At 52.9% G+C, this 27,884-nt stretch overlaps 1 protein-coding gene across 1 annotated transcript; it reads left to right on the top strand.

Moving 5' to 3' along the window:
* Window positions 1–71: 71 nt before the first annotated feature.
* MYBPC3 (myosin binding protein C3) lies at window positions 72–27,345 on the top strand. Its single transcript, XM_078148329.1, has 33 exons — window positions 72–219; window positions 2,268–2,534; window positions 5,026–5,121; window positions 5,199–5,285; window positions 7,532–7,680; window positions 8,655–8,772; window positions 9,954–10,002; window positions 10,409–10,438; window positions 10,723–10,779; window positions 11,803–11,823; window positions 12,358–12,521; window positions 13,487–13,619; window positions 14,194–14,318; window positions 14,814–14,919; window positions 15,206–15,372; window positions 16,007–16,172; window positions 16,363–16,469; window positions 16,663–16,692; window positions 17,258–17,394; window positions 17,591–17,668; window positions 18,980–19,139; window positions 19,279–19,383; window positions 20,043–20,231; window positions 21,121–21,255; window positions 21,487–21,654; window positions 22,603–22,691; window positions 23,045–23,240; window positions 23,613–23,752; window positions 24,550–24,709; window positions 24,819–24,955; window positions 25,345–25,531; window positions 26,722–26,759; window positions 26,901–27,345. The coding sequence occupies exons 1-32, from the start codon at window positions 195–197 to the stop codon at window positions 26,730–26,732; spliced, it is 3,789 nt and encodes a 1,262-aa protein (XP_078004455.1). The 5' UTR covers window positions 72–194; the 3' UTR covers window positions 26,733–26,759; window positions 26,901–27,345.
* Window positions 27,346–27,884: the final 539 nt, after the last annotated feature.

Here is a 27,884-nt window from a genome sequence, read left to right as displayed (position 1 = left end):
TATTTAGCCCTTACAAGAGCCCACAGCTGATAAGGAGCCCCTGGTGATAAAGCCAGGGGAGGATGGGGAGGTTTTCGGGGGAGGGAGTGCTTTATAGGGCTAGAGACACCAGTGATCTCACTCCCTCTGTCTGCTCCCTGCTGCTTTGGGCAGTGTTGTCGGTGGGTGCCCGGCTCCCAGGAGACCTCCGCAGGATGCCAGAGCTGGGGAAGAAAGCAGGTAAAGTTACCTGGGGATGGGAGGCTGACAGGGGATGGGGCAGGAGGGAGCAGTGGTTGGAGGGATGGGGGTCAGAGGGGTCTGGGAGAGCAGTGCCGGAATCCGGGTGGGATCAGAGGTTTGCAAGACCTTGCTGCCCTAGAGAAGGGACGTGGATGACGGGTCTGAGACCTCTCCCCACTTCTCAGTCCTCCCTGCTTCTTCCCTCCTGGCTGGCCCAAGAAGTGAGCTGGGAGGGTCTGGCCGCCCCTCCCAGAATGTGGGGTGGTGGATGCTGCCTGGCTTGGGGTGGATTTGGAGTCACAAAGACCAGGGGTCAAGTACAGCCTTTGAAACTTAGGGCCTGTGTGACCCTGGGTAAGTCCATTTCTTTCTCTAAGCCTCAATTTCCTCATCTGTTAAATGAGGGGGAGCTGAATTAGAGGGTCTCTAAGGACACCTTCAGCTCTATGACCATCATCCTAGAATCCATTGAATTCAGGCTCTGTCAGTTACTACTGGTGTGACCTTGGGCAAGCCACTTAACCTCTGTAGGCCTCAGTTTTCTCATCTGTATAATGAGAAGTTGAACCTGAAGGCCTTCACTGTCTTTTTCATTTATAATAGTAGACAACCTTCCTGGAGAGGACAGCCCCCAAGAGAGGAAGGGGCTTTGTTCTGCCCATTCTGGCCTCTTCCCGGCTCTAGACAAGACCCCAGCACTATAGGAGGCTCTTGGAATAGGGACGGGGCCTGTGGACCCTGTTAGGGGGTACAACCAGAGAGCCCTAACTTTGGGGTTCCCCTTGTCCCTCATCTCCTACCTCCACAGGCAGGGCTACAAACCCCAGGCTCATTTTCTTGCCAGTTTCCCCACTCCCCACTCCTCGAATCTTCTCCCCTCCAAGGTCATGAGCAGTAGGGCAACTGAACCCAGGTAGCTGCCTGGCACCTGTCTTTGGCCGCTTCCCCTCCCCAGGCCCCAAAGCCTTATCACAGCTGCTTGTTATCATCAGTCTGAGGCCCAGAGAGATAAATTTAGCCAAATTCCAGGCAGGGTCAGAATTCTCCTCATTTCCTCCCCCCCCCCCCCCCGCCCCCTTCCTTGCCCCTTCCCTCAGCCTGGAGCCCAAGAAACAGAGATTGATACTGACATGAAGAGCAATAGAATTGTATTAGGACAGTGGGCAGCAAGGCGGCCCAGTGCATAGAGCCATGGGAGTCAAGAGGACCTGAGTTCAACTCTGGTCTCAGATACTAGCTGTGTCACTTCGCCCTGCTTGCTTCAGTTTCCTCATCTGTAAAATGAGCTGGAGAAGGAAACAGCAAACCATGTTGGCATTTTGGCAGAGAAAACCCCAAATGGGGTCACAAAGAGTCGGACATGACTGAAATGACTGAACGACAGCATATTAAGATAAAAGGATGAACCCCATCTCACAGACGAGGAATATTGTATAAATAGGAAGCGACAGAAGTGACCCCAGCTCTGCTGCCTCCACAGTCAGTACTGTCCAGCTGCCTTGGGGAAGGGGCCACGGTCATGACTCCAGATGTGGCCACCATGGGATTTCTGGCAGGGGGAGATGACCACCAGGGTGTCTGAGGGGAGGACTTGCCCCCAGAGCCTTGGAGGAAGGAGAATCTTGGGACAGGTTGGGGCTGTATCAGGGGCAAAGCAGGAATCCCTCCAGGGCGGGCTGGGGGAAATCACTCTAGTGTGGGAGAATCCTAGAGCTGGAAAAAACCAGAAAGCCCCCTGCCCTCTCCTACACCCACAAGTTAACCTCCCCCTTCCCATCTCAATCTAGCCCTTTCTCTCCTGGACTCCAAACAAGGACAGAAGGGTCAGGAAACGGGGAAAACTCAATACCTGCCTGGAATCTGACTAACTTATCCCTGTCTGGGCCTCACACCGATAACAGCCACTTAGGGAAGGGTAGACAAGGTCAGATCTGCCCTAGGGGACTGGGGGTTGGGAGGATTGAGGGCTTGCCCAGGGTTGGGTTATCACTGTGGGGGGGGGGGCAGGTGGGGGCAGTGAATGGTGAACCTCAACTGTTCCTCAGTTTCAGCGTTTAGCAAGAAGCCCAAAACGGCCGAGGCAGCGGTGGGCAGCTCTGCCTTATTTGAAGCCGAGACTGAGCGGGCAGGCCTCAAGCTGCGCTGGCAGAAGGCAGGCAGCGACATTGCGGCCAGTGACAAATATGTGCTGACATCAGACGGCACTAGGCACACTCTGACCGTGCGGGACGTGGGGCCTGATGACCAGGGGCAGTATGCTGTCATCGCAGGCTCTTCCAAGGTCAAGTTTGAGCTGAAGGTCAAAGAAGCAGGTCTGTGGCCTTCCGGTCCCTCCCTGTCACGCCTCAGGGCGTAGGTACTCTCAGGGGGGAGGGTGGGTCTCCTGCCTCTACTTGGGCACTGCCCCTCCTAAGTCCTACGGCTCAGCCTAGGCCAGGAGGACAAGCTGAACTTGGGGCCCAGCCTGGGGCAGCCTCTAGAACAGGGGTGGAGGAACCAGGTTCCCCATCCCCGCCTAGAAACTTGTCCCTGGAAAAGAGATTTAACCTCCCAGTGTCTAGGCCACTCTCTATGATGCTAACAGAGAAAATGCCAGCTAGCATTGGTAGAGAGAATTTTCTCATCCTGAAAATGTCACGTACCAATGAAATCACGGGTTCAGACACTATCCCTATTCCTTCTGCATATAAGCCATTGCTAGGTACTGGGGATACACAGAAAAGAGCCTCGGCCCTCAAAGACATAACATTCTACTGCGGAGAAGGAAAGATAGATAATAGAAACAGATAAGGTAATTTAAGGGCGGTGAGATCACCAACAAGTGGAGGGATAAGGAAAGACTTAATGGAGGAAAAGACACCTCAGCTGAGCCTGGAAGGAAGATTCTAGACAGAGAAGAAGACTTGTGCGTATATATGCAGGAAGAAAGGAGATGCTGGATCATAGAGCAGGTATAATCATAGGGAGTAATGTAAAATAAGGCTGGAAAGGTAAATGGAAGCCATATTGTGGAGAACTTAAAATGCCAGGCTGAAGAGTCTGTATTTTATCCTACAGGCTATAGGGAGCCACTAAAGGGTATTGAGCAGGGGAATAAAAGTCATAATAATTGCAAAAAATACAAATCATATCAATAAATGCCTCTGATAATACATACTACTCATTTATTTTTTTTAAAGCATAGGAAAAATAGTCATTTTCTGATAAGTACTATGTACTTAAAATCAAGTGGCAGCATTACTAGCAGCAGAGAAACACTAGACGCCTCACCACTGAGATGAGGGTTAAAGCAAGAGTACCTATTATCATTCCTATTACTTGATAGTAAGAAGAGAAAAAAAGAAATTGCAGGATCAAGCAAAGATGAAAAGGAGGTAAAATTCTCTTGATCTGCTGGTGATGCGATGGATTGCTTAAAGAAGACCAGAGATTCAATGAAAAAATTCATTGGAGGCACTGGCAACTTTAGTAAAGCACGAGGTGATTAATAATCCTACAAAATCATCAGCTTTTCTGTATACAACTAACAAAAGCCAGCAGGAGATAGAAAGAGCAGGGGAAAATATGATCATACCTATGTTTGTCATTGCTGAGTTGTTTTTCAGTCATTTCTGACTCTCTGGGACCCCCTTTGGGATTTTCTTGGCGTAGACACTATAGTGGTTTGCCATTTCCTTCTCCAGCTCATTTTATAGTTGAGGAAACTGAGGCAGACAGGCTTAAGTGCCTTGCCCAGGGTCACACGGCCAGTAAGTGTCTGAGGTCAGATTTGAACTCAGGTCTTCTCAACTCCAGGCCTGGTGCTCTGTTCACTGTGCTGCCTAGCTGCCCCCCAAACCTATGTTTAGGAAGACCATTTTGGGCACAGTATAGCATCATAGACTTAGAACTGGAAGCTATCTTGAAGATCAACTAGTCAAAAGCTTCCCCACCCTGCATTTGACAGGTGGAGCAATTGAATCTCAGAGGAAAGGCTTAACTTGACTAGGATCACACATCGAGTAGTTTCAGACACAGGGATTCCTCCCAGAACCCCAAAGACCACCCTTTTTACTGCTACACCAGGGTACTTCTCAGATCTAGGTGGGGTGGTGGCTACAGGGCCAGACTTGGACAGAGTCTGAATCCCTTCTGAGATACATACTAGCTGTGTGACAATGGGTAAGTCATTTGATTTCCCTCTGCCTCAGTCTCTTTATCTGTAAAATGGGCATAGTAAAAGCACTTCTCTCCCAAGGTTATTGTGAGGATCAGATAAAATAACACTTTACGAACCTTAGTGTTATATAAATATTACTATTAGCATCTACGCCCTGGTAGTGTGTGTATGTTTAGAGGGAGGAGTGGCCAGGGAGACCAGTTAGGAAGCCAGTGCAAGACTCTAAATGAAGGGGCAGCTAGGTGGCACAGTGGATAGAGCACTGGCCCTGAAGTCAGGAGGACCTGAGTTCAAATCTGGCCTCAGACCAAACATTTGACACTTACTAGCTGTGTGACCCTGGGCAAGTCACTTAACCCCAATTGCCTAAAAAAAAAAAATCTAAATGAGAAGTAATGAAAGCCTGAGCTAGGTTTTGGTCAGCAGGGTAGGGAAGATTCCCAGCTGACTCAGAAGTGCCTTTAGTTGAAACAGGGGAGTCAAGAAAGGGAGCCAGAAGGGCTTATGTGAGTTGGATGGACTCGTGAAATATCCACGTAGAAACGGCCCATGACTTCTGGGAATATGGGACAGGAGCACAGGGTAGTAGATGTTAAAATTAGGCACCTCCCCATGAAATATCTCCGTATTTTGGTCCCATCCAGAAAAGCCTGACGTGGTTCCAGCCCCTCAAGAAGTGCCTTCTGCCCCAAGTGATGCTCCCAATACAGGGTCCGAAGGATGCCCTCCAAACAGTGAAGGTGAGAGGGTCTGGCGGCTGCGGCTGGGGTGGGAAGAGGTTGTGGAAGCTAAAAGCTGAGAGGGGTCAACCTGCTAGGGTCTCTTCCAGCCCCCTCTGAAGCTGTTTCTGGAGACCCCATTGGCCTCTTTGTGACCCGGCCCCAGGACGGTGAGGTGACTGTGGGTGAGTGCTTATGGGGTCAGGGGGCTAATAATAAAAAGAACAGCCTTTACTTGCTGACCTCCACTAACTTCTTTTAATAATACATCATGGTTGGAGCTCTGACCAGGCACTCTAGCAGCAGAGGCAGACTTGGGTGAAGTGGGGCTGAGGAGCTGGGGGAAGGGAGGAAAAGGTGGGATGTCTCTGAGATGACCACTCCTGGGGGCTGAGGGGCTGGGGGAAGGAGGGAAAGGTGGGCTGTCTCTGAGATGAGGGGAAAGGTGGGCTGTCTCTGAGATGACCACTCCTGGGGGCTGAAGGGCTGGGGGAAGAGGGGGGAAAGGTGGGCTGTGTCTGAGATGACCACTGCTGGGGGCTGAGTGCCAGGGGAAGGGGGTAAAGGTGGGCTGTGTCTGAGATGACCACTCCTGGGGGCTGAGGGTCTGGGGGAAGGGGGGAAAGGTGGGCTGTGTCTGAGATGACCACTCCTGAGGAGGCAGACAGGAGACAGAAGTCACAAAAGCCTGGGAGGCGGAAGAAGTGAGATGCAGAGGACAGTAAGATTGCTACTGAGCTTATAGGAAAAGGAGAGTGACCTTCACAAATGAAAGCAACAAGGAGCTGGGCAGGATGGAGTGACCTTCAAAGAAGGGGCTGCTGAATGACAGGGGCAGGAGGGAGCAAGGAGTAAGACCACTCCTCCCCCCGGTCTGTGTGCAGGAGCAGCTGGCCATGCAGAGGGGTCAGGAGGTGTGGCACCTTCAAGAGAAGGCTGACTTTCAGTGAGGGCCAAAAGATGGGGGGTAATCGAGAGACAAGATTGCCAAAGAAGGGACAGGGCGATGCAGTAAATAGTGCTGGGCTTGGAGACAGGAAGACCTGAGTTCGAATACTGACTCAAATTCTTATGAGTTGTGTAATCCTGAGCCAGTTATTTAACCTCTCTGAGTCTCAGTTTCCCCATCTGTAAAATGGACATAATAATTGCCCCCACCTCCTAGGGATGTTGTGAGGAACAAATGAGAAGTTAAGTGACTTGCCCAGAATCACATAGCCAGGAAATGTAAGAGGAGGGAAGTAGAAATAACATAGCAATCAATGAATAATCGATCAGACAAGTATCTATTAAGTGCTTCTATTGTTCCAGGCACCGTATTACATCCTGGGGATATAAACACAAAAAAAATGAAGCAGTCCCTCCTGGCGATGAGCTCTCTCCCTAGTGGGAGAGACAAAATAGAAAAAGCATGCACACTATAAATATGAAGTTAATAAATACATAAACATTTATACAACCGAATTAGACACAAGGTAGTCTGGAAGGGAGAGCACGGGCCCTGGAGTCATGAGGACAAGAGTTCAAATCCGGCCTCAGACACTGACGAGCTGTGTGACCTTGGGCAAGTCACTTAACCCCGATTGCCTTGCCAAAAGAAAAATAAAAAAGGAGATGGTGCCCAAGCTGCACCTTAAAGGACAGGAGGGATATATAAAGGCTAGTTATTTATTTTTATTATTACTTATTAACAAGAAACTAGGGTTCCAGGGGGCCCAGGGGAAAGAGAGGGCAGTAGAAGACATGATTATGGGAGGGCAGGAAGTAGGAGAGCTTGTTCCAGCAAAAAGGGGGCCAAGGGAAGGCTGATGACGGCCCCAGGACGCTGGAGGGGCTGGAGGAGAGAGAAGGTCAGTCAGGGAGCTGCCACTTGGCTTGGGGGAGAGGAAGCAAGTGCCTTTCACCATGAGGACACTGGGGCTCCGGGTGCTAGAACCAGCTCAGAGCTGAGTGTCAGTTCTTGGTCCTGAGTCCTTACAGAAAATGTCAGGGTAGTCCAGGTCCTGGCACACCCCAGTGAGCAGGAAAAGCCTGGGATCTTGGCCTAGCGATGAATTCTGCACCTGCTGTCTGAGGGCCAGCCTGGCTAAGTCCAGAGGCTCCTTACCAGATTGGCTGCTCACCCAGGACTGACCCAGGGAAGTCTGGGATGGAAGTGCTCCTTCACCCACTGTCACCAGTACCTTCTTATAAGCTTTAGAGTTTACAAAGCACTTTCCTTAAAACGATCCCCCTAGGACAGCCATATGAGTATCATTACTCCTATTTTACAGATGGGGAAACTGAGGCAGAAAGAAGTGACTCGTCTGTGGCCAGGAAGCTATGAAGGGTCCCGTCTCCTGGCTCACCATCCTCACCCTTCCCGCCATGAGGAAGGTAGGGATGAGAACAGCTGAGGGCATCCCTCACCTCACACCTTCCTTCTTCCCAGGGGACAGCATCACCTTCTCAGCCCAGGTGGCCGGGGCCAGCCTCCTGAAGCCCCCCATGATCAAGTGGTTCAAGGGGAAGTGGATGGACCTGAGTGGCAAAGTGGGGAAGAATCTGCAGCTCCATGACAGCTATGACCGGGCCAGCAAGGTTGGCGGCTGGCAGGGCCGTGGCAGTGTGGCAGAAGGATAGGCAGGGGTGCCACATGGGCGGGACATTGGCCACAGGGCTCAGTATCCTGGGACTAAGGGACTGTTTGAGGTGGTGGAGCAGATAGAAAGCCCTACTTAGAGCTAGGAAAAGTGGGTTCCGAGCTTCCCTCTGACACCTACCGGCGGGGTAACCTCCAGCTACTCTAGGCAGCTCTGTAGATTCTAGGAGGTGCCAACTTTCATTGGCAGACGGAGCTTCCTCATCTTGAAGTTCCCCTAGAGTGAAACAACAGATCAGCCCCTAACCCTATTTCTTTTTTTGGGCAGAGGAGGTAATCAGGCTAAGTGACTTGAGCAGAATCACACAGCTAGTAAGTGTCTGAGGTCCAGATTTGAACTCAGGTCTTCCTGACTCCAGGCAGGTACCACCTAGCTGCCCCACCCCCTACCTCCAGCCCTATTCCTAATGATCTAATGGAAGGAGATGGTGGATTTCGAGCCCTTAAAGACCTGAGTCCAAATCCTGTCTCTGCTATTCCTTGTGCAATCTTGGGCAAATTACGGAAACTTTCTGGGTCTCGGTTTCCTCAGCTGTAAAATGAGGAGGTTTGATCCATGAGCCTGTGAATCCTCCCCTTCCTCCTCCGTTTGACCGATGAGGAAGTTGAGGTACAGAGAAGGGAAAAGACGTGTCCAGGGTCACCCAGCTAGAGGCAGAGGGGGATTACAAGCCGGATCCCCTATATCCCACAACTCCAGACAGCCTCAGGAAGGCAGGGAATGGAGGGAGCATGGCATGTGGCAGAGCGAGCAGTGGAGGCAGCAGCTGGGCTTAGGATCGGGGGACACGGCCAAGGAGGAGGGAAGGTCTTTGCTCTATGCCTGAGGCTCCTTCGAGCGGCAGTGAGTATCCCAGGTACCCGATCCCCTGGTCTCACCCCGACTCCCCACCCCCCACCACTCACCTTGCAGGTCTACCTCTTCGAGCTGCACATCTCTGAGGTCCAGGCAGCCTACGCCGGTGGTTATCGCTGTGAAGTTTCTACCAAGGACAAATTTGACAGCTGCAACTTTAACCTCACAGTCCATGGTGAGTTTATAGGCCGTGCGGTGGAATGAATAGAACCCAAGACTTGGAATCAGAAGACCAGGGTCCAAATCCTTCCTCTGACACATGTCTGCTGTGTGACCCTCACCAAGTCAATTAACTACTCTGAGTTTTCCTTCTATTTGTAAAACAGGGGGAAATATGATACTTCATAAGGCTGTTGTGAGGGTCAGGCAAGATAATTATGTTAAGAACTGTATAGATGGGAATTGGCTTTATTATTACCAGGTCAAGGGAATGACCAGCTACTGCACTGGTGCCTGGCACATAGCAGGCGCTTAAAAAATGCTTATCAACTTGAGCAAAGACCGGCCCACTCTGGTTGTCCAGTCTGTCCAGAGTGGCTGGGGTACTCGTCTTCTCTTTCCTTATCTCCCCAGAGCATATCTGGGACATTCTCAGGCTTCTCCCTGTCTTGACTTAGTCAACCACACTGACCTGGCACCGTGCTAGGCACAGAGAGGGGAGATAAGAGCAATGGGAGTCATGGCCCCGCCCTATTCCCCTACAGGGGCTCAGCTCAGTGCCATCTCTTCCATGAAACCATCCCCGATCCCCCAATTGGGGTCTACTCTCTCCCTGCCCTGAGAAAGGGGCAGAAAAATCAGGGGACAGACTAAAGGACCAATGAGACGGCGTGGGGCGTTGGAGAGAGCCCTGGATTTGGAGTGGGGAGTCATCTCTCACAAGTCCCAGGATCATAGAATTTAGAGGCTAAAGCATCCTTAGAGACCACTGAATCCAACCAGATGAGGAAACTGAGGCCCATTGAGGTGGACACTAGCTGTGTCCTTGGCCAAGTCCCTTAGCCCCTCTACACCTCGGTTTCCTCATCTGTAAAATGAGAGGGTTGACAGATGGCTTCTGAGGTCCTTCCAGTCCTGAGGCTCCATAGTTAATTGATTCCTAAAGTCCCTTTACAACTCTAAATCCTACGAAATTTCCCCAGGGATGGGGAGGCAGGAAGGAGGGGGAAGAGGGGCCTTTAAATGCTTTGAGATCCCCCAGGGTCAGAGTAAAAAACAATTTAGCATTTCCTCTGTGGGATGTTAGGACGATGGAGACAGAGGAGGGCTTTCTGCCCGCCCCCACCCCTTTCCTCCACCGCCCCTTTGCACTGCCTCTGTTTTCTCTCTTCTCTCTTCCCTCCTTCTCCTCCAAAGAGGCCATCGGTCCAGCCGACCTTGACCTTCGCTCAGCATTTCGTCGCCCGTGAGTGAACGCTCTTCTCTCCCCAGTGTCCCCATCCTGCCCCCTGTGCCCAGCTGCACCCCAGGTGTCCCCATCCAAGCCTGACTGCTGCCCCCTGGGAATGTCTCAGCCAGTCCAAGGCTGAGGCTGAGGCTGAGGCTGGGGCTGGGGGTAGGTGGGCAGGAATGAAACCAACAGTCCCTTTCATCAGAGGGATTCGGGGGGGAGGGGGATGCGTGGCACCCTCAGTGGGGGAGGGGCAAGGTGGGTAAGGCTCCCTAAGTACCACCTCCCCCGGGCAGGGCGAGGGGCTATGGGGTGGACCTTACTTCAATGTCCTCACTAGCAAAATGAAGGGCTGCCCTAGACAGTTTCTCAAGTCCCTTCTGGGTCCAAATTTATGATCTTAATGCCTGGTCCTTTACAGGAGCCTGCCTGGAGGCACTCGTCGGACCAGGTACCCCTGCCCCAGCCCTTCTACCCAGCCCAGGACTCAGGGAAGGGGGTGGAGGTGATGGAGCCCCAGTCAGAGTGCCTCCTCTAAGACCCTAAGATCCTCTAAGACCCTGGGGACGGGGGAGGGGGCCTGGGCGGCTAGCCGAGGGATCCACCTTGAACCCCCCAAGAACTCTAGCAGGGGGGCTTGTCTCCTCATCCCTTTTCTGTAACTTTCCAGTCCCTTTTCCTCATTGGCTTTCTAGCTCACTCTTGCCTGGGCTCTGGGGGGACTTTTCTCTGCAGTGGAGATGGTCGCGACGATGGTGGGTGCCTGGATTTTTCCTCCTTGCTGAAAAAGAGGTGAGTCGGTATCAGTGGGGTGGTGGAAAGTTTGGCCTGACATCAGAGGTGCCCCCTGATACTTCCCAGTTCTGAGAGCCCAGGAGGAGCCTCCCTGCCTTATCTTTCCATACAGCAGGTTAGCATCCTGGCTCCACCTGCCTCTCAGGCCAGGTGTGCAGGTGGGCAGGGCTTTGCCAACCTTAAAGCCGCAGTAACTGGAGTCCCCAAAAGAATCCGAAAAACACAGCCGCTAGTGCATAAAATGGGGATACTTGCATCAGTATTTGTTGAGAGACTGTGAGGGAGACCAGCACTGTGCCCCAAGACAGTTCCACATCCCTAGCGTTAAGGCTTTGAGAACCATCCAATATTCTTCCATCCCAACCTTCTTTTCCTCACTGGATGCCCAGACTGCCTGGGGTGGAAGTGGGGACTTGATGAGGACGTAAGAGGGTGGGAGAAGGGGTCTCTAAGCTATAGGACCTGACACAGTTTCTCTTTTTCTCCTCCATTTCTTCTCTCCACCCCTCCTTTGCTGCTGCTGCTGCTGCTGCTGTCTCTGCCACCCAGAGAGTGAGGAAATAACATTGAAGGGGGAAGGTTTGAGTGAAGAGGAGGGGAAAGGGTGTGCTAGGGGATAACTCTCACTAGGGGACTTGGTTTATTCCTTGTAACCACCCTGTCCCTTTTACTGAGAGGCAGCATGTCCTAGTGGCCCTGAGAGCCTTCAAGTAAGGAAGACACACGTATTGGCTGTGTGACCCTGGGCAAATCACTTACCCTCGCTGTGCCCTAGGCAATTCTCTAAGATTCTAGGTGGTAGGTCTGCATTGGCAGATGGAATTTCCTATGCCAATGAAATCAGGTCCCGCTCACCCTGGTCCCTTAAAAAAGCAAACAAACATGGAATGGTGTCCCTTTCACTCGGGATGGGGGTGTTAAGGAAGTAAGAAAGCCAGCTGGGGTGGAGGGGACATGAATGGTATTAACACACCCCATTTCCCTCTCTCTCCCCGGCCCTCCACCATGCCTGGAGTACAGCAGCTTCCTTCGGACATCCAGGTGAGCGCCCTTGGCCCTGACTTATTCAGATGCATTCCCTGTATCCTACTGGTGGGCCAAGCCCAACATGAATGTTTCTCCTCCCCACCATGAAACCAAAGCTCTTTCTCCAAAGCCCCCCAATCCTGCTTGGCTGAAGATGCAAAAGTCAAGATGACTTTTACAAAACTGTGGAATGAAAAGGCAGCCCAGAAACAACTTCACCTTCCCCAAACTGGAGCCTGATGGTGTTCCAATCCCAACTGGGGAGGAGGCCTCAGAACCACACCCTCCACTTAGGCTCCCCCCACCCCACCTCCCTGACCTCACAGAGACCCTCCCAACCTCTGTCCTCAAGGGGAGCTGTCTTCTACAACCCACCACATGGTGGAGGAGATTAGAGGGAGGGTCTTCTGACCTCTGGGAGAGAGGAAGAGTGCTTCTTGATCTTCTAGGCTCTGGGTGGGAGTTCTTGCATTCTGGGAGCACTGTAAGGAGAGGGCTGGGCACTGAAAGGGAGATGCTCCTCTATGGGACTTGTCTGATTGGCACCAGGGACCCGAAGCTGGAGGCCCCAGCAGAGGAGGATGTGTGGGAGATCCTCAGGACAGCCCCTCCCTCAGAGTATGAGCGAATTGCCTTCCAGCATGGCATCACGGACCTCCGGGGCATGCTAAAACGCCTCAAGGGCATGAAGAAGGAGGAGAAGAAGAGCACGGGTGAGTCCTCCCCACTCCTGCCTCTAGCCACTTCTCTGTCCGAGCCCCTCAGAGCACTGACCCTCTACCTATCTCAGCTCTCCTGATAGGGAAAGTCTTAAAGTCTTCCTTCTCGGTGCTCACCTGCTCTGCTTGGCCACTGGCTCTGCAGGCAGGTACTGGATGCTCTGTCCAGGGGACCCTGGCAGAGGGAAGCCCAGAAGACCCTTAGTTTGTACCATTCGAGCACCCCCTGGTCCATGCCAGGCTTATAGGACTTAGAGTTGATTCTGCCTCTGCCATTTACCACCTGGGCAAGTCACTTCTCTCTGGGCCTCATTTTCCTCTGCTGTAAACGAGGGGGTTGATTTCTTAAAGTCTCTTTCAGTTCCAAATCTATCCTCCTATGATCTCAATTCAACTCATTCCAGTGAACGTTTTCTATGTGCAAGAAAGGTGCTGGGGATGTAAGGACAGCCTTTACAATGTGGACCCAGAGAAGCAGAAAATGCCAGATAAATTGAGATAGGAGAGGGGTGGGGGCAGGGCACCCGAGGTGAAGATTCTAAGTGGTCCCCAGGGTGCAGGACACAAAACACAGAATTGTCAGAGCTGTGGCACCTCTGAGATGATCTATTCCAAAATCCTCATTTTACATAGGGGGAAACTGAGTCCTAGAAAGTTCAAAGCTCCTGTTTCTGTAGCACACTAAGGTTTTCAAAAGTTTTTTCACAACAATCCTTGTGGTTGCAGGTCTTATTCCCCCATATTACAGATGGGGAAACTGAGGTTCTGTGTTTCCACACAGCTAGTGAGTGTCAGAGCCAGTATTCCAAGCTAGCACTCATTCACTCCATGCTCCCTATCTGTTTAGGAAGGAGGGTGGGTGGCATCTGTCTCATTCCTCACCCACTTTGAAAGCACTGATTCAGGGAAGTGGACAGGTTCCCCAGGAGAAGCTAAGTTGTCTCTGTGTCCCCCAAAAGCATTTCTGAAAAAGCTGGAGCCTGCCTACCAGGTTAACAAAGGGCAGAAGATCCGGCTGGTAGTGGAATTGGCTGACCCTGATGCCGAGGTCAAATGGCTGAAGAATGGGCAGGAAATTCAGATGAGTGGCAGGTGTGTCTGGTGGTAGGGATGGCAATGGGCATTGGTGGGGCACCCTAAGGGGGAATCTGGGAGATGGGACATCAAGGGACACTGGGGGGGGCACAGAGGGCTGGCCGAGAGGTGGCAAGCTATCTAACCAGAGGATGCCCCTCGGCTCTATCTCTCTTTCTCTGTCCATCTCTGTCTCTCCTCCTCCATTCTGACACTGGACGTCTCTCTCTGGCCTTCAGCAAGTAAGTTCTTGGGTTGGGTTGGCTGGAGGGAGGGGCAAGGAGAAGCCGTGTTTCCCCAGGCTTGGGTTGGGGGTGGGCTGTGGCTCGTGAGGAGGTGACTCTAAAGTCTGGTTGAACAAGCAGCGTGGAATAGTGGGCAAGCTAGTGAACTCCATCTGAAAGACGAGGCGTGTGACTTCATGGCCTCTGAGGTCCCTCTCAGTCCTAGCGCTGTGATGGCGGCACACGGTAAGTGCTCCCTCAGCGTGGTCTATCCCCCTTCCCTGTTCTCGCTCCTCCCTCGCCTGCGGCCAAGGCTGGTCCAGTTCCTGGGAGGAGTCTGGTCAGGCTCTGTCTGCCCCCTCCGCCAGGTACATCTTTGAGTCTTCTGGCAACAAGCGCATGCTGGCCATCAGCCAGTGTTCTCTGGCGGATGATGCTGCCTACCAGTGCGTGGTGAACGGGGACAAGTGCAGCACCGAGCTCTTTGTGAAAGGTGAGCGGGGTGGGGAAGGCCCTCTCCGGCCCCATTCCCACCTCAACAGGATTCTCCTTTCCAGTGGCCACTCCCCTGCCGGGGAGGAGGAAGCCACCGCCTCCCCAGCCGATAGCCATCCTACTCTGGGACCGCTCTAAGGATTAGGAAGCTCTCGTTATCGCCCCGTCACTGCTTCTGGTTCTGGGGCCGAGCAGACGGCTCTAGTCCATCTTTGAGAGGGCCCACGTCTGCATCCTTCCACCCCCAGCCTCCTCTTCCCCAGGCTAACACCCTCAGTGTCTTCGTGTATAAAATAAAGAGGTCAGACCAGATGATCTCTAAGGTCCATCCTAGTCACTCTCCTCTGGAAGCTCACCAGCTTGTCACCGTCCTTCCCAAAACTTGTCACCTCAGGCAGGGTCAGCCCATTTCGTGGAAGGCATCGGGTTGTGGGGGTTGGGGAGGCACTGGGTCCGGGCAAGCCCAGATTAAGGGACTGCTGCGCTTTGGCAGAGCCGCCGGTGCTGATCACGAGGGCCTTGGAGGACCACATGGTAACAGTTGGGCAGCGGGTAGAATTTGAGTGTGAAGTGTCCGAGGAGGGAGCGCCCGTCAAATGGTGAGCACGGCGCTGGGTCTGTTACTGGCGGAAGGAGGAGAAGGCTGGAAGCTGGGAGGATGGGAAATGCCAATAGTGCCCGACTCCCTAAGGACAAGGTGGTCCTGAAAGTCCCTGGGAGGTCAGCATCGTGAGTGGGTCCCGCCTTTGGTCCAAAGTTGGCCTGTCACAGAGTTTCTCTTCTTGGCGGGTGGCCCCTATGTGCGGTGACATCATGCCCTGCACCGTGGCCCCTCTGGCCCCCTCTTCTGCCCCCACCATAATAATGACTGACGACCTGGGCCAGGTTGAAAGATGGAGTAGAGCTGACCCGAGAGGAGACCTTCAAATACCGCTTTAAGAAGGATGGACGGAAGCACCACCTGATCGTCAACGAGGCGACCCTGGAGGACAGCGGCCACTACGCCATCCGCACCAGCGGTGGCCAGGCCTTAGCGGAGCTCATCGTGCAGGGTGAGGCTGGGGCGGGGGCGGGAGCCTGAGGACTTCTTGAGACCCCAGATGGAGAGGTCACTGGGGCCAACCCCTCATTTGACAGACAAGGAAACTGAGGTCCAGGGAGGGATAGGAACTTGTCCACGGCAATGGCTGCTTTTATATAGCACTTAAAAAAAAATAAGTTCTTGGGCAGCTAGGTAGCACAGTGGATAGAGCACAGGCCCTGGATTCAGGAGGACCTGAGTTCAAATCCAGCCTCAGACACTTGACACTTACCATCTGTGTGACCCTAGGCAAGTCACTTAACCCCATCGCCTAGCAAAACAAAAAAGTTCTCTCTTTTGATCTTCACAAGGCTATCCCCACTTTACAGATGAGAAAACTGAGTCTGAGAGCAGTTAAGGGACTTGCCCAAAGTCACACAGCTCTGAGGTATCTGAGGCAGGTTTTGGGCCATCCTTCCTCCCTCTGTGTACATACATGTGGCCCTGAATCCCTTCAGAGGGCTACACGCACATCTCAGAGCTCGATCGCATCTCCTAGCCCCAACGTGAGCGCCAAATCAGATTTGTCAGCGCTATGTGTTAGCGTGTGGGGAAGTCAGGTGCTCAGCCCTGCGTTCACATTAGTCATCCTATCCACTCCCTAGAGAAGACACTGGAGGTGTATCAGAACATCGCTGACCTGACAGTGGGGGCTCGAGACCAGGCTGTGTTCAAGTGCGAGGTGTCCGATGAGAACGTGAGGGGAGTCTGGCTGAAGAATGGGAAGGAGCTGGTGCCCGACAGTCGCATAAAGGTGTCCCACATTGGCCGGTGAGTGGGCGGCTAGGGGGAGGGCCCCGGGCTACTGCCTGCATCCTGCTCCCCCCTTCCCTTGCTCTTGGGAGGAGGGGGAGATGAGGTGTCAGAAGTCTATTATTTCTAGGGAGACGTGGTGAGAGGGTTTAGTGCTCAACTTCCCGGCTCTCTGGGTTCTTCCCTGAGCTGAGATCTCTGCCCTCAGGGTCCATAAGCTGACCATTGATGATGTCACACCTGCTGATGAAGCTGACTACAGTTTTGTGCCTGAAGGCTTTGCCTGTAACCTCTCAGCCAAGCTCCACTTCATGGGTGAGCCTGGCACTGACAACCCTGGGTGCTGGGGGTATCCACCCAGCAGGACGCGTGACCTCTTCGGGGTGGCACGGGGGACAGCCGCTAACTTGAACCACAGAGCCCATACTGCCTGAGGCTTGGGCGGAGGGAACCTCTTGGCTCCTTCCTCCATAGCCTCAGCTCTACTCCCTCCTTTCTTCCCTTTCAGAGGTCAAAATCGACTTTGTGCCCAGGCAAGGTGAGAGTCATACATCCCCTTCTGCCCAGCTGCCCTCCAGCCCTAGCCAATCTTCACACATGCCACCAGCCCTTCCCTCTCTTATCACCACCTCATCGAACTCCCGAGGAGCCAGAATCATAGCACCAGGCTGGGTGTTGAGAAAAGTCCAAAATCCCGGACTTCACATTTGGGAGCTGATACCCTGCTAATACTCTCTGGGTGCCTTCCCTGTGCTGAGCACTAATGCCCCTAGGCATTAGCGAAGGGAATTAGAGAGGGAATAAACAGGGTTTTCACCCCACGGTGAGCTCGTAGAATAAGTCCGAGTCATCTCAGAGCTCGATCGCATCTCCTAGCCCCAACGTGAGCACCAAATCAGATTTGTCAGCCCTATGTGTTAGCGTGTGGGGAAGTCAGGTCTCAGAGGAGAGTGCAGACTCACTTGTTCTGTGATAAACGATCACGTGAAGTTTCTCAGGTTCCCCACGTTGAAGACCACGGCCCCGTTCTTCCTGTTCAAACGGCCCACCATTCTCTTGATGCTCCCAACCATGCCTGACTACATCCTGGGTGTCCTTCTCAGAACCTCCCAAGATCCACCTGGACTGCCCTGGACGCACCCCTGATACCATAGTGGTCGTGGCTGGGAACAAGCTACGTCTGGACGTGCCCATCTCTGGGGATCCGGCACCGGCTGTCATCTGGCAAAAGGCCATACAGGTGCCTTTTCCACCCCAACCGCAGCACGCACACACACACACACATTCTTGTTAACGGGAAGGAAACTGCTGGAGTAGCCAGGAGATCATGGGAGGTGTTAGTGGGGCAACATAGCTGTGTGCTCTGCGGGAACCCCCTCCAGGCTGGGCTCAGCTCCTCCTTCTGAGTACCTTCATTCTGAGGCTCTGCCTTTCAGGGAAGCAAAGGCCTGGGTGAGACCCCGGATGCTTCCAGTGATGCCAGTGACAGCAACGAGTGGGTGTTTGAGAAGAAGGTAAGACAGACCCAGGCCCCAGCTGGCCTTCACCCCTTTCCCCATCCAGCATGGGGTAGTCATATGCCAGTCACTGTAAGGAAGCCCAACCTTGCCACTCCTTCCCTGGGCATCCCCACAACCCCTGGGGGTTCGGTCAGGATCATATTCTCCTGCCCATGTGGCTGGCTGACTGCTTGCGTGAGTTCTCATGTGTCCAAGTGTGTCTGCTTTCAACTCTGGGGAGCTGGAGATAACCCCTTCTATTTCTTCAGCTCTATAACAACACCTGATGGTTTGTATATACTATTAACTGTGAAACCCTTTCTCATCTATTGGAATGAATGAGTGAGTGAGTGAATCAGTGAGTGAATGAATAAATGAGTGAGTGAGCGAATGAATGTGAGTGAATGAGTTAAATGAGTGAATAAATGAGTGAGTGAGCAGATGAGTGATTGAATAAATGAATGAGTAAATGAATGAGTGAGTGAATAAGTGTGAGCAAATGAACGAGTGAATGAATGAATGTGAGGGAATAAATGAGTGAGTAAATGGGTGAATGCATGAGTGAACAAGTGAGTGTGTGAGTGAATGAGTGTGAGTGAATGAATGAGTGAGTGAATGAATGAATGATAAAACATTTACGTGCTTACTATGCTATGGATCAAGCATTCCGTTAAGCCCTAGAATCTCCTCCCAGGCGGGGAGACCTGAGGTGCGATGACCTCCCCAAGATTAGTCCGTACTGGATCAGCAATGTAGTTTTGGACTAGAGCCTGACTCTCCTTGCTAGATCCCAGAATCCGGTAGATTCAGGAGTTGCCAAGTACCCTGAGACCTTTGATTTATCATCTTTCAATAGCAGTTCTAGAGAGCTAAGTTTACAGTTTCCTCACCCTGTAGTTCAAGCATTATCACGGCCATCTTACAGATGAAGAAACTGAGGCCAAGAGCTTGTACAAGGTCATAGAGTTAGCAAGTCTCAGGGCCAGGTTTCAAACCCAGGTCTCCTGGTTTCAAGTCCTTTGGGCTCTGCACTACACCACACTGTATTTCCAATCTAATGTTCTTTCCCTCTCCCCTCATTGTGCCTAGCATGGGGCCTTGGAGTCAATAGATACCCACTTGGTGGTGCTAATTGATTCTCAAGCCTAGACTGGGGGCGGTTCCTTGTGCCAGGGATGCTCCTGGCCTATCCCTGGGATATAAAGAACCCAAGGAGAGAACCAGGAAACTGGAACCTCCTTTGGTCACTTATGACCTTGGCTTTGCTGGGGAGACCTTAGTGCCCAGACCTAGGGTTGCCCCGTAGCACCGACCTCCTTCCTCCAGCTGCTGTGTGAGACCGAAGGTCGGGTACACGTGGAGACCCACAAGGACCGTAGCATCTTCACGGTGGAAGGAGCTGAGAAGGAGGATGAGGGTGTCTACACTGTGATAGTAAAGAACCCGGTGGGCGAAGACCAGGTCAACATCACGGTCAAGGTCATCGGTGAGGCAGGCACCATTGGGCAAGGGGGCAGGGCTCTGGGCATACGGCTCTCCCCTGGAGGATAGAGATGCATCGTTGGGATCCAGGGCTCGGGGCCTTGAGGTGAAAAGACAATCAAACATCTGCTTTTCTACCTCAGATGTGCCCGACCCACCCGCGGCCCCAAAGATTAGCAATGTAGGAGAAGACTCCTGCACTGTGCATTGGCAGCCCCCAGACTACGATGGCGGACAGCCTATCCTGGGTGAGATGGGAATACTGATTGATTCATCCATTGCAGGCCTAGGGCCAGCCTGGGGCTCATTAGAGGACTGGGCTGCTCTCCTGACATTGTCTTTAAGACTTGGAAAAAGTATCAGGCTTGGAGGTCAGAGGATCTGGGTTCAAATGCTGGCTCAGCCACTTACCATTTATATGATCTTAGGCAAATCTCTTTCCCCTCTGGACTTTGGGTCTGTATCGGTAAAGTCTGAACTAGATGGTCTCCAAGACCCCTCATGATCCTATGACCCCAACCTGTTGGTTGTCCCAGGTCAGCCTGGCCCAAGGGTCCTGAGATTAGAAGGGGATATCTTCAGATGAAAGGGGAGGGGTGTCTTGGGCTCTCTCCAGCAAGTCTCATCACCTACGAGGTGCCAGGTACAGTGCTGGACACTGGCAATATAAAGACAAAAATGAAACCATTTCTGCCGACAAGGAGCTTATATTCTATTGGGCAGAAACAAGACACATACAGGTGAGTAAAAGTAAAGCGATTTTGGAAGTGGGGAGCCCCAGCAGTTGAAGGGATGCTGATAGATCCTGGGTAGTCCAAGGCAGTCAAGCTGAGCTTTCTCTGGGGTGTGGGTAGGAAAGCACCCCTAGTTTGTCCTCTGTAACTCTCCTTCCCTTCCTCCCTCCCAGGCTATATCTTGGAGCGGAAGAAAAAGAAGAGTTACCGGTGGATGCGGTTGAATTTTGACCTCCTCCGGGAGCTGAGCCACGAGGCCAAGCGCATGATCGAGGGGGTGGTGTATGAGATGCGCGTCTATGCAGTCAATGCTATTGGCATGTCGCGGCCCAGCCCCGCCTCCCAGCCCTTCATGCCCATAGGTGAGCCCGGTGCTGCCTGGAATAAGGGGACTCTGGCCAGCCCCAGCTATGGCCCATCCCCCTACCAGCTGTGGGAAAGTCACTCTGGGTCTCACGAGTTCTGATTCATTCATCTGGGAGACAGGGCTAATGGGTAGCTAGCCATTCTACCTACATCGTCATAGGGTTGTTGTATGCACCAGATACAATCGAATTTGAAGAGTACCTTGTAAAGCCCTAGAGATACATGAACATTTGTCATGCAAGTCTAATAGATGGCCTGGGAACATCTGAATATGTCAACTCCTCATCAGACCTAGGGTTCTCATCTGGTAACTCCACATGGGCCCCAGGTCACCACCCCACCTGCCACTGCCCAGCCCTCTGCCTGAGCTGGATCTTGGAGGGCAGGGTGGGGACCACCCATTTGCCTAACACGGGGCCTTCCCCATGTTGTCTTTCCAGGAAGTTTGATTGGAACCAAGCTAGGAGCATTTGTGGGAGCAAATGGTGTGAGAGCTGGAAGCAGGAGTAAAAATACAAAGACGCATTTAGGCCCAGATTTGATGCCTAAGCATTAGGAAGCCCCAGAGTGGAATGGGATGCCCCAGGAGGGCAGGCAGTGAACTTCCCTTCCCTGGAGGTCTTTAGGCAGAAGTTGGATAACCCACATATGGGGATATTCTGAGGGGATTTCTGTTCAGCTAGGAGAGACAGAGGGAAGGTTAGACAGCCAGGCACCAGCCCAAAAGGGATGAGCATTTTCACCTTCATCACCTTTTCCAGTGCCTGGAGAATAGCAGGCCCTTAACAATAGGCCCGGAGGTCCCTCCCGACCAGACCGACCAGAGATTCTGAGCTTGTGTTATGTGTAAGTACTCTCTCTGACCTCTGGCTTCTCATCCCCCAGGCCCTCCCAGTGAGCCCACCCACCTGGGCGTGGAGGACGTCTCTGACAGCACTGTCTCCCTCAAATGGCGGCCCCCAGAGCGTGTTGGGGCTGGGGGGCTGGATGGCTACAGTGTGGAATACTGCAGAGAGGGATGTAAGTCAGCGCCTCCCCCGTTCCCATCCCAGCCCCACCCCCTATGGCTCATGTTCAGACAGCAAGCATTGTCCCTGCGGCACCAGCCCAGAAGTGCCACATCCCTGCAGGCAGGCACAGTCCTGACAGGCCCTGCTAAGCCTCCTTCTCTCCCCTGGTCCCTGGCGGGGGCATCTGGAGCTGATGCTGATGCTGATGCTAATGCTGACTTGGGGCTCTCCTTCCTGGTAGCCTCCGAGTGGGTAAGCGCCTTGCAGAGTCTAACGGAGCACACATCACTGCTGGTGAAGGAGCTTCCCACGGGGGCCAGGCTGCTTTTCCGAGTACGGGCACACAACCTGGCTGGGCCCAGTACCCCTGCCACCACCAAGGAGCCCGTCACTGTGCAGGAGATCTTAGGTGAGTGCCAGGGGATGGGCAAGCGGGTGACTTCTTCCCTGGAGCAGCAGAGGCTTTATCCCATCCAGCCACAATAGCAAGAGGCCTAAGTGACCATGTGGTCCCCCCAGACCCTCAGATCCTTACTAGATGGAGATGGCCTGGGAATGGAGAGACTGAGCCTGAAGGTCTCTTAGGGAGACAGCATGGGATAGGGGTCCTTTAAGCTCCGCTCAGTCAACTTGGCAGGCCCTTCTATTTCCCTAACAGATCAGGCCTCCAATGACCCTCCCGATTCTGAAGTTATGATGGTAGGGCCTGGTGCTCAGAGGGAGGGTCTTACTTGAACTATTTCTAGGCCCCTGGGCTGCCCAAGCCTCATAAAGGAATGGTGTGTAGCCGAGAAAAGAAAAGGCTGATGGTGGGCAGAAGAGCTGCTTTTAAGTACTGGAAAGGCTGCTGCTCCATGGGGTCCCTCTGTCTTGGGCCTCCTGTGCAGGAGTGTGGGGGTAGGGCTGGGGACAGTCTGCTTTTGTCTGGGGGACAGGACTCCAAATCACAGACTCCCTCAGGGGCCTTGTGATCCAATCATACTCAGCCTTTGCCAGGGGGCCAAGGTTGGGGGGGGGTGCAGCACAGCAGGACACCGTGACCTCTCCAAGCAGCCCATTCCACTTTGTCCTGCACCTGCTCATAGGATGCTTTTCCTTACCTTAAACCCAAACCCACCCCTTTCACCCATTGCTTCTCCCTTGTTCAGCCCTCTGAGGCCTAGCAGGGTCTGACCCCTCTACCACACAGCAGCCCTTCAGGCATGTAAAGACAGCCATCATGGCCCCTAGCCCACCCCCTCGAAATGTATTGGCTTCTTCAGGCATTCAGAGCTAGGGCCTCCTCCTCCTTTCCTAGGGCCTCCTCAAGACCAAGCCCGAGGTCAGGCTCTCTGACAAATGGCCTCTCTGTCCACAGAGCGTCCCAGGCTCCGGCTGCCTCGGCACCTGCGCCAGACCGTGCAGAGAAAAGTGGGCGAACCTGTGAATATCCTTATCCCTTTCCAGGTCAGTGCCCCGCCTCTTCTTACGTTGAGGCTGCCCACCCATATCAGCCTCTCCAGTCCAAGAAGCTGAGGTTCTGGGGTGCATCATCTGGGGTGCCACAGCCCTAGGGACTCTGTCCATTTCGTGCTTGAGTAGCATTGCCAGGTGGCCTTGTGGGCTGGTCCAAAAACTCTAGCTGATGGGTTTTGGTAGAGGTGGGAAGGTTGTTGGGCAACCAGTACCTGACTCCTACCCTTTCCTCTACTGTCCCTCCCATTCCCCAAGAATCCCCCCCATACCCCCTCACACTTGGGCTGGGTCAGCTGATGGCCCAGAGGGGTCAGCTGAGCACTTAGCTACCCACTGACCCACAGGGGAAGCCTCGGCCCCAGATCACTTGGAGCAAGGAGGGGCAACTACTGGCTGGAAACGATGTTAGCATTCGCAACAGCCCAACAGACACCATCCTGTTCATCCGAGCCGCCCGAAGGGATCACTCAGGCACTTACCAGGTGGCCGTGCAGATTGAGAACATGGAAGACAAAGCCATCTTGGTCCTGCAGATTGTTGGTGTGTAGGTTTGGGGGTTCTCAGCCTCAGAGTTGTTTTTCCTCTAGAAACAGGGGCCGCATGACCTAAGCTTCAGTGGTTCTCAAAGGGCCTCAGCTGGCAGCGCCCTTCAATGCCATCTTAAGCCCTCACTTCATCCCGACCCTCCTGCCTGAGATAAGGCCAGGATCTCGTAGTTCTTGGCTCCATGGAGCTATCCCAGGAAAAATAAGGAACTCCCCACTGACAGGGGTCAGGAGGGCCCCTGGGACCCTGGATGACCCAGGGAGTACGTGAAAAGATGCTTTCCTTTGTGCCATTAGCAAGGATGGAAAGACAGAGGGAAGCTTAGCTAGCCAGGCCCTAGACTGACCCAGACCCTACTCTCCACAGATAAACCAAGCTCCCCCCAGGAGGTGCGAGTCACTGACACCTGGGGCTTCAATGTGGCCCTGGAGTGGAAACCCCCCCAGGATGATGGCAACACAGAACTCTGGGGCTACACGGTGCAGAAAGCTGACAACAAGACCATGGTAAGAGGGGGGGCCTTGACACCTCCTTCTCTCATAAGCTGGAGGAGGAAAAGAGTCGGAGAAGGGCACCGTCTGCTCAGTAGGACAGACTCATCTCCCGATGCCAGGCCATGGCTGCCCCCCTGCTCTGATAAGACAAGAAGGACAGGGTCCCCCTGGGCCAGGAAGGTCCCAGCTCTCATCCTGCTGGCCTGCTTTGTCCCCTGTAAACAATATTCTATCTCCCATCTCTGCCTGTGCCTTTGTTTGGCTGTGCCCTGCCTCCCCCCAACTCCTTCTACAAAGACCTTTTCTGATCAGAGAGAGAGAGAGAGAGAGAGAGAGAGAGAGAGAGAGAGAGAGAGAGAGAGAGAGAGCGGCCACACAAGGGCTTTTCCCCTCACCCACAAAAAACCCAGTTTTATTTACTTATTAGTATTTTAAGTTGTTCCCCAAGTAGGATGTAAGCTCCTTGATGGCAGGGATGGTTTTCACCTTTGTCTCACCAGAACTTGGCACGATGTCTGGCACATAGGGAGCCCTTGCTGAAGGCTTATATGTTTAATTTTCCTGCTCCCAGTTAGCAGCCCCTTCACTATGGTGCTTGAGATGTTGGTCAGCTCCAGCAGAGGTCAAGGGCCAGGGACTAGGGCAAGCTGGTGGCTGATGGGGACAGCACTGCTTCCCCAGTAATCTTTCTTGCCCATCCAGTAAAGTATAAGCTACTGGAGGTCAGGGACTATTCCATTTTTGTCTTTGTGCCTGGCATACAGGAGGCCCTTAATGCTTATGGAACCAATTCTGTCTCTGCTCTCTAGGAATGGTTCACAGTACTGGAGCACTACAGGCGTACTCACTGTGTGGTCTCTGAGCTCATCATGGGTAATAACTACTACTTCCGGGTCTTCAGTCACAACATGGTGGGCGCCAGTGAGAAAGCAGCCACCACGAAGGAGCCAGTCTTCATCCCCAAAATAGGTAGAGTCAGGGGCAAGTGCCGTGTCTCACCAAGGGGAGGAGACCACAGGTCACAGAAGGGGCCTCATTTGGAGAGGCCCTTCCTCATAGACCCGTCTGCTGCCAGCAGGTCTCACATACCAGCCCCCTACATATCAGAAACTCGACTTTTCTGAGGCTCCAAGCTTCACCCAGCCCCTGGTGAACCGCTCAGTTATCGCAGGCTACAATGCAGTCCTCTGTTGTGCTGTCCGAGGAAGTCCTAAGGTACCCTTCCTACCCAGGGAGCAGAATCCGTTGCTACAAGAGGTAGGCCAAAAGATTTTTGTACGTTCCTGGCTGAATCCATCATGGGTCCTTAGGAAGAAGTTAAGTGGGACAGAGGTCCATCTCAAACCTTTCAGGTGGCCACACAAAACAAAATAAGTTGTAGGCTTGACCCAATACCATATTTATCACAGAACGCATGGTTGTGGTTCCCTTAGGTATCACCCGTAGGAACTAGGTCTACAGGTCTTTGGCAGGGCTTAGCACAAGTCCTTGGGGTCTCTCCAGTGATCCCAGATCCTCACAGAGGGGAACGTAGGTACCCAATTCCCCAGAGTTTCTGGCCAACTCGGTCATCTCATTCCCCTCCCCCTTGTTTTGGTTCACAGCCCAAGATCTCCTGGTTCAAGAACGGGCTGAACCTGGCTGAGGATGCTCGTTTCCGTATGTTCAGCAAGCAAGGGGTGCTGACTCTGGAAATCCGAAAACCCTGCCCCTTTGATGGGGGTGCTTATGTCTGTCGGGCCATCAATGCCCAGGGGGAAGCACAGTGCGAGTGCCGTCTGGAGGTGCGAGGTGAGGAAGGGGCCTGGGCGACGGGAAGAAGAGAAATAACGGGGGATGGCGGGGAGGGAAGGCAGGAATTAGGCACTCTATAAATGAGAGGGACACCCAGCTCCTCCTTGAAGGCCAAGCAGCTGCTCTTAGAAAGCCACCAGCAGAGCATTTTGCTGGATTCTGAGTCCTCATAGGATGACTGATTTAGAGTTGCATGTGACCTTAAAAATTATTTATCGATAAGGAAATTGTGGCCCAGGGAAGTTGTGATTTCTTCAGATTAACTCATGTAGTAAACAGGCAGCCAGGATGCTCCACAGTGGTTAGAGCGCTGGGCTAGGAGTCAGGAAAGCCTGAGTCTCAGACAATGGCTGCATGGTCCTAGGCAACTTCACCTGGGCTTCAGTTTCCCCATCCAAAAAAAACAGGTGAGAATAGCACATCTCTCACAGGATTACTGTCAGGCTCCAATGAGGTAATACAGGTAAAGTGCTTGGCAGACTTCAAAGTGCTCTATAAATGTCAGTTATACTATCATTACTATCATAGCATTATCATTGTGGTACAGCTGGAACGTGAACCCAGCTGCTCGTGATCCCAAATCCAGTGATCCTCCTACTGCCCATGCAGTCTTCCTCCTCTCTGACGCCTGTCCTTGATTCAATCTCTTCCATTCGGAAGAATGCTCAAAATCACAGCTACAGATTTAATGAGCGCATCACCTATAGCTCCATCCAAGCCACTGATCAAAAGGAGACACGGCTGCACGGTAGAAGAAGCAATGGGTCTGGAGTCACAAGGCCTGGCTTGAGATCCTACCTGTGCCTGTGGGCAAGTCACAGACTATCTGTAAAGTCCCTCACGTTTGTACTGGATGGTTCTAAAGGACTTTTGTGGCTTTAAGTCTGTAATCCTAAGAGGACTGGCTGGGAAAATTAGCCCGCATCAGAGGTGTAATCACCAAGGAACTATATCCCCAATTTGTTCTGGGCAGAAAGTTCAGTTCCCCTGCACCTTTTTTTAGTCAAGTGGAGGTGGAGGCAAGCACGGAGAGGAAACCTACAAGCTTTCTAAGAGAGGCAAGCATGGCAGAGAAAGTATTCCTAAGGACTTTTCTAGAAAGGCTACATCAGGTGGAAGGTAATGTGGAGAATGTGTTTGTTGAATTGAGTTAAATTGGGAGCTCCCCATCTCTTTCTCTCCTACAGTGCCTCAGTAACCAGGCTGGAGACCCTAGAAAAGCCAGGTAAGTCCACGGGACCCTAGGCCAAGGGCTATTAGCTAGCTTCTTGTGGATGTCTCTGCTGAAGCTGTTTTTGGGGGACAGAATCTTGGAGGGAGGCGGATGCTGAGCACAGGCCACTCACAGCTGTGCCCTCTGTCACAGGTGCTATCAGGACCCCAGCCCTGACCTTGGAGGAAACCAGTCTTTCTGCTGTGTGTGTGTGTGTGTGTGTGTGTGTGTGTGTGTGGTGTGTGTGTGTGTGTGTGTATGTACGTATATGTGTGTGCTGGGGGTGGTGGGAGGGAAAGACCACAGGGCACTTTACTAACTCAGGCCCTCCTGCCTCAGGCAGCTTGTGGGGGATGGGGTGGGGGAGGGGAGGTTCTCTGACTGAACCCTGAGTAAAGGAAAGTGAGACGATAGCATGGGGTTGAGGCTGGTGTTCACACTGGCACCGGGCAGGTTTCTACTGTCTCCCTGTCTACGGGAGCTACCCAGCCAAGGAGCGTCGCCAACTGTGAGGCTTTAAAAAGTGGGCCATGCACAGAATGCAGGCTTGTTAGAGCTTCACCTTAGCACACTGGACTAATAAACTAATTGTGCAGCCCGTCAGTGTGGCTTTCTTTACTGCCCGGTCTGGCCACAGGGGAACCATGGGAGAGTCTGGCCTCCAGATGAGGTTCAGGCAGGTGGCACTTGGCCAAGGTGATCCATGGAGGTGCCAGGACGAGTGCAGGCCCAAGCCAAGGCCTAGGCTGGTCAGTGGGCTCTTTGGGAGACTAAAGGGCCTGTCAGGGTGGCGGCCAGCTTGGGATCTGAACCTCAGCAAGAGAAGCTAATCCCCCTACCTTCGTCCTGCTGCTGCTCACACCCAGGGGTAATTTGGTGGGTAACTGGAGTTCCCCTTTGCCTCCAACCCTGCTCAGCTCCTGCTGAGTCAGGAAGACCCCAACACCCCACACAACAATTGTTTCTACAGTCACTCACCACTACTGTCTCCCAGGTGAGGCAGGGGAAGAGGACCAGACGAAGGGACCCTGCAGGGTGGAGGCAGCCACCTTCATTATCCCCCAGCAGAACTCTGACATGAGAAAGTCACCCCATATATAAGGAGGCCAGAAGATACTGTCCCCTAAGACATGGAAG

The sequence above is a fragment of the Phascolarctos cinereus genome, unplaced genomic scaffold (assembly GCF_003287225.1).
Source record: "Phascolarctos cinereus isolate Bilbo 61053 unplaced genomic scaffold, phaCin_HiC Scaffold_9;HRSCAF=440, whole genome shotgun sequence".
NCBI lineage: Eukaryota > Metazoa > Chordata > Mammalia > Diprotodontia > Phascolarctidae > Phascolarctos > Phascolarctos cinereus.
Note: the sequence above shows the minus strand (reverse complement) of the source record. Positions and strands in the feature narration are given on the sequence as shown.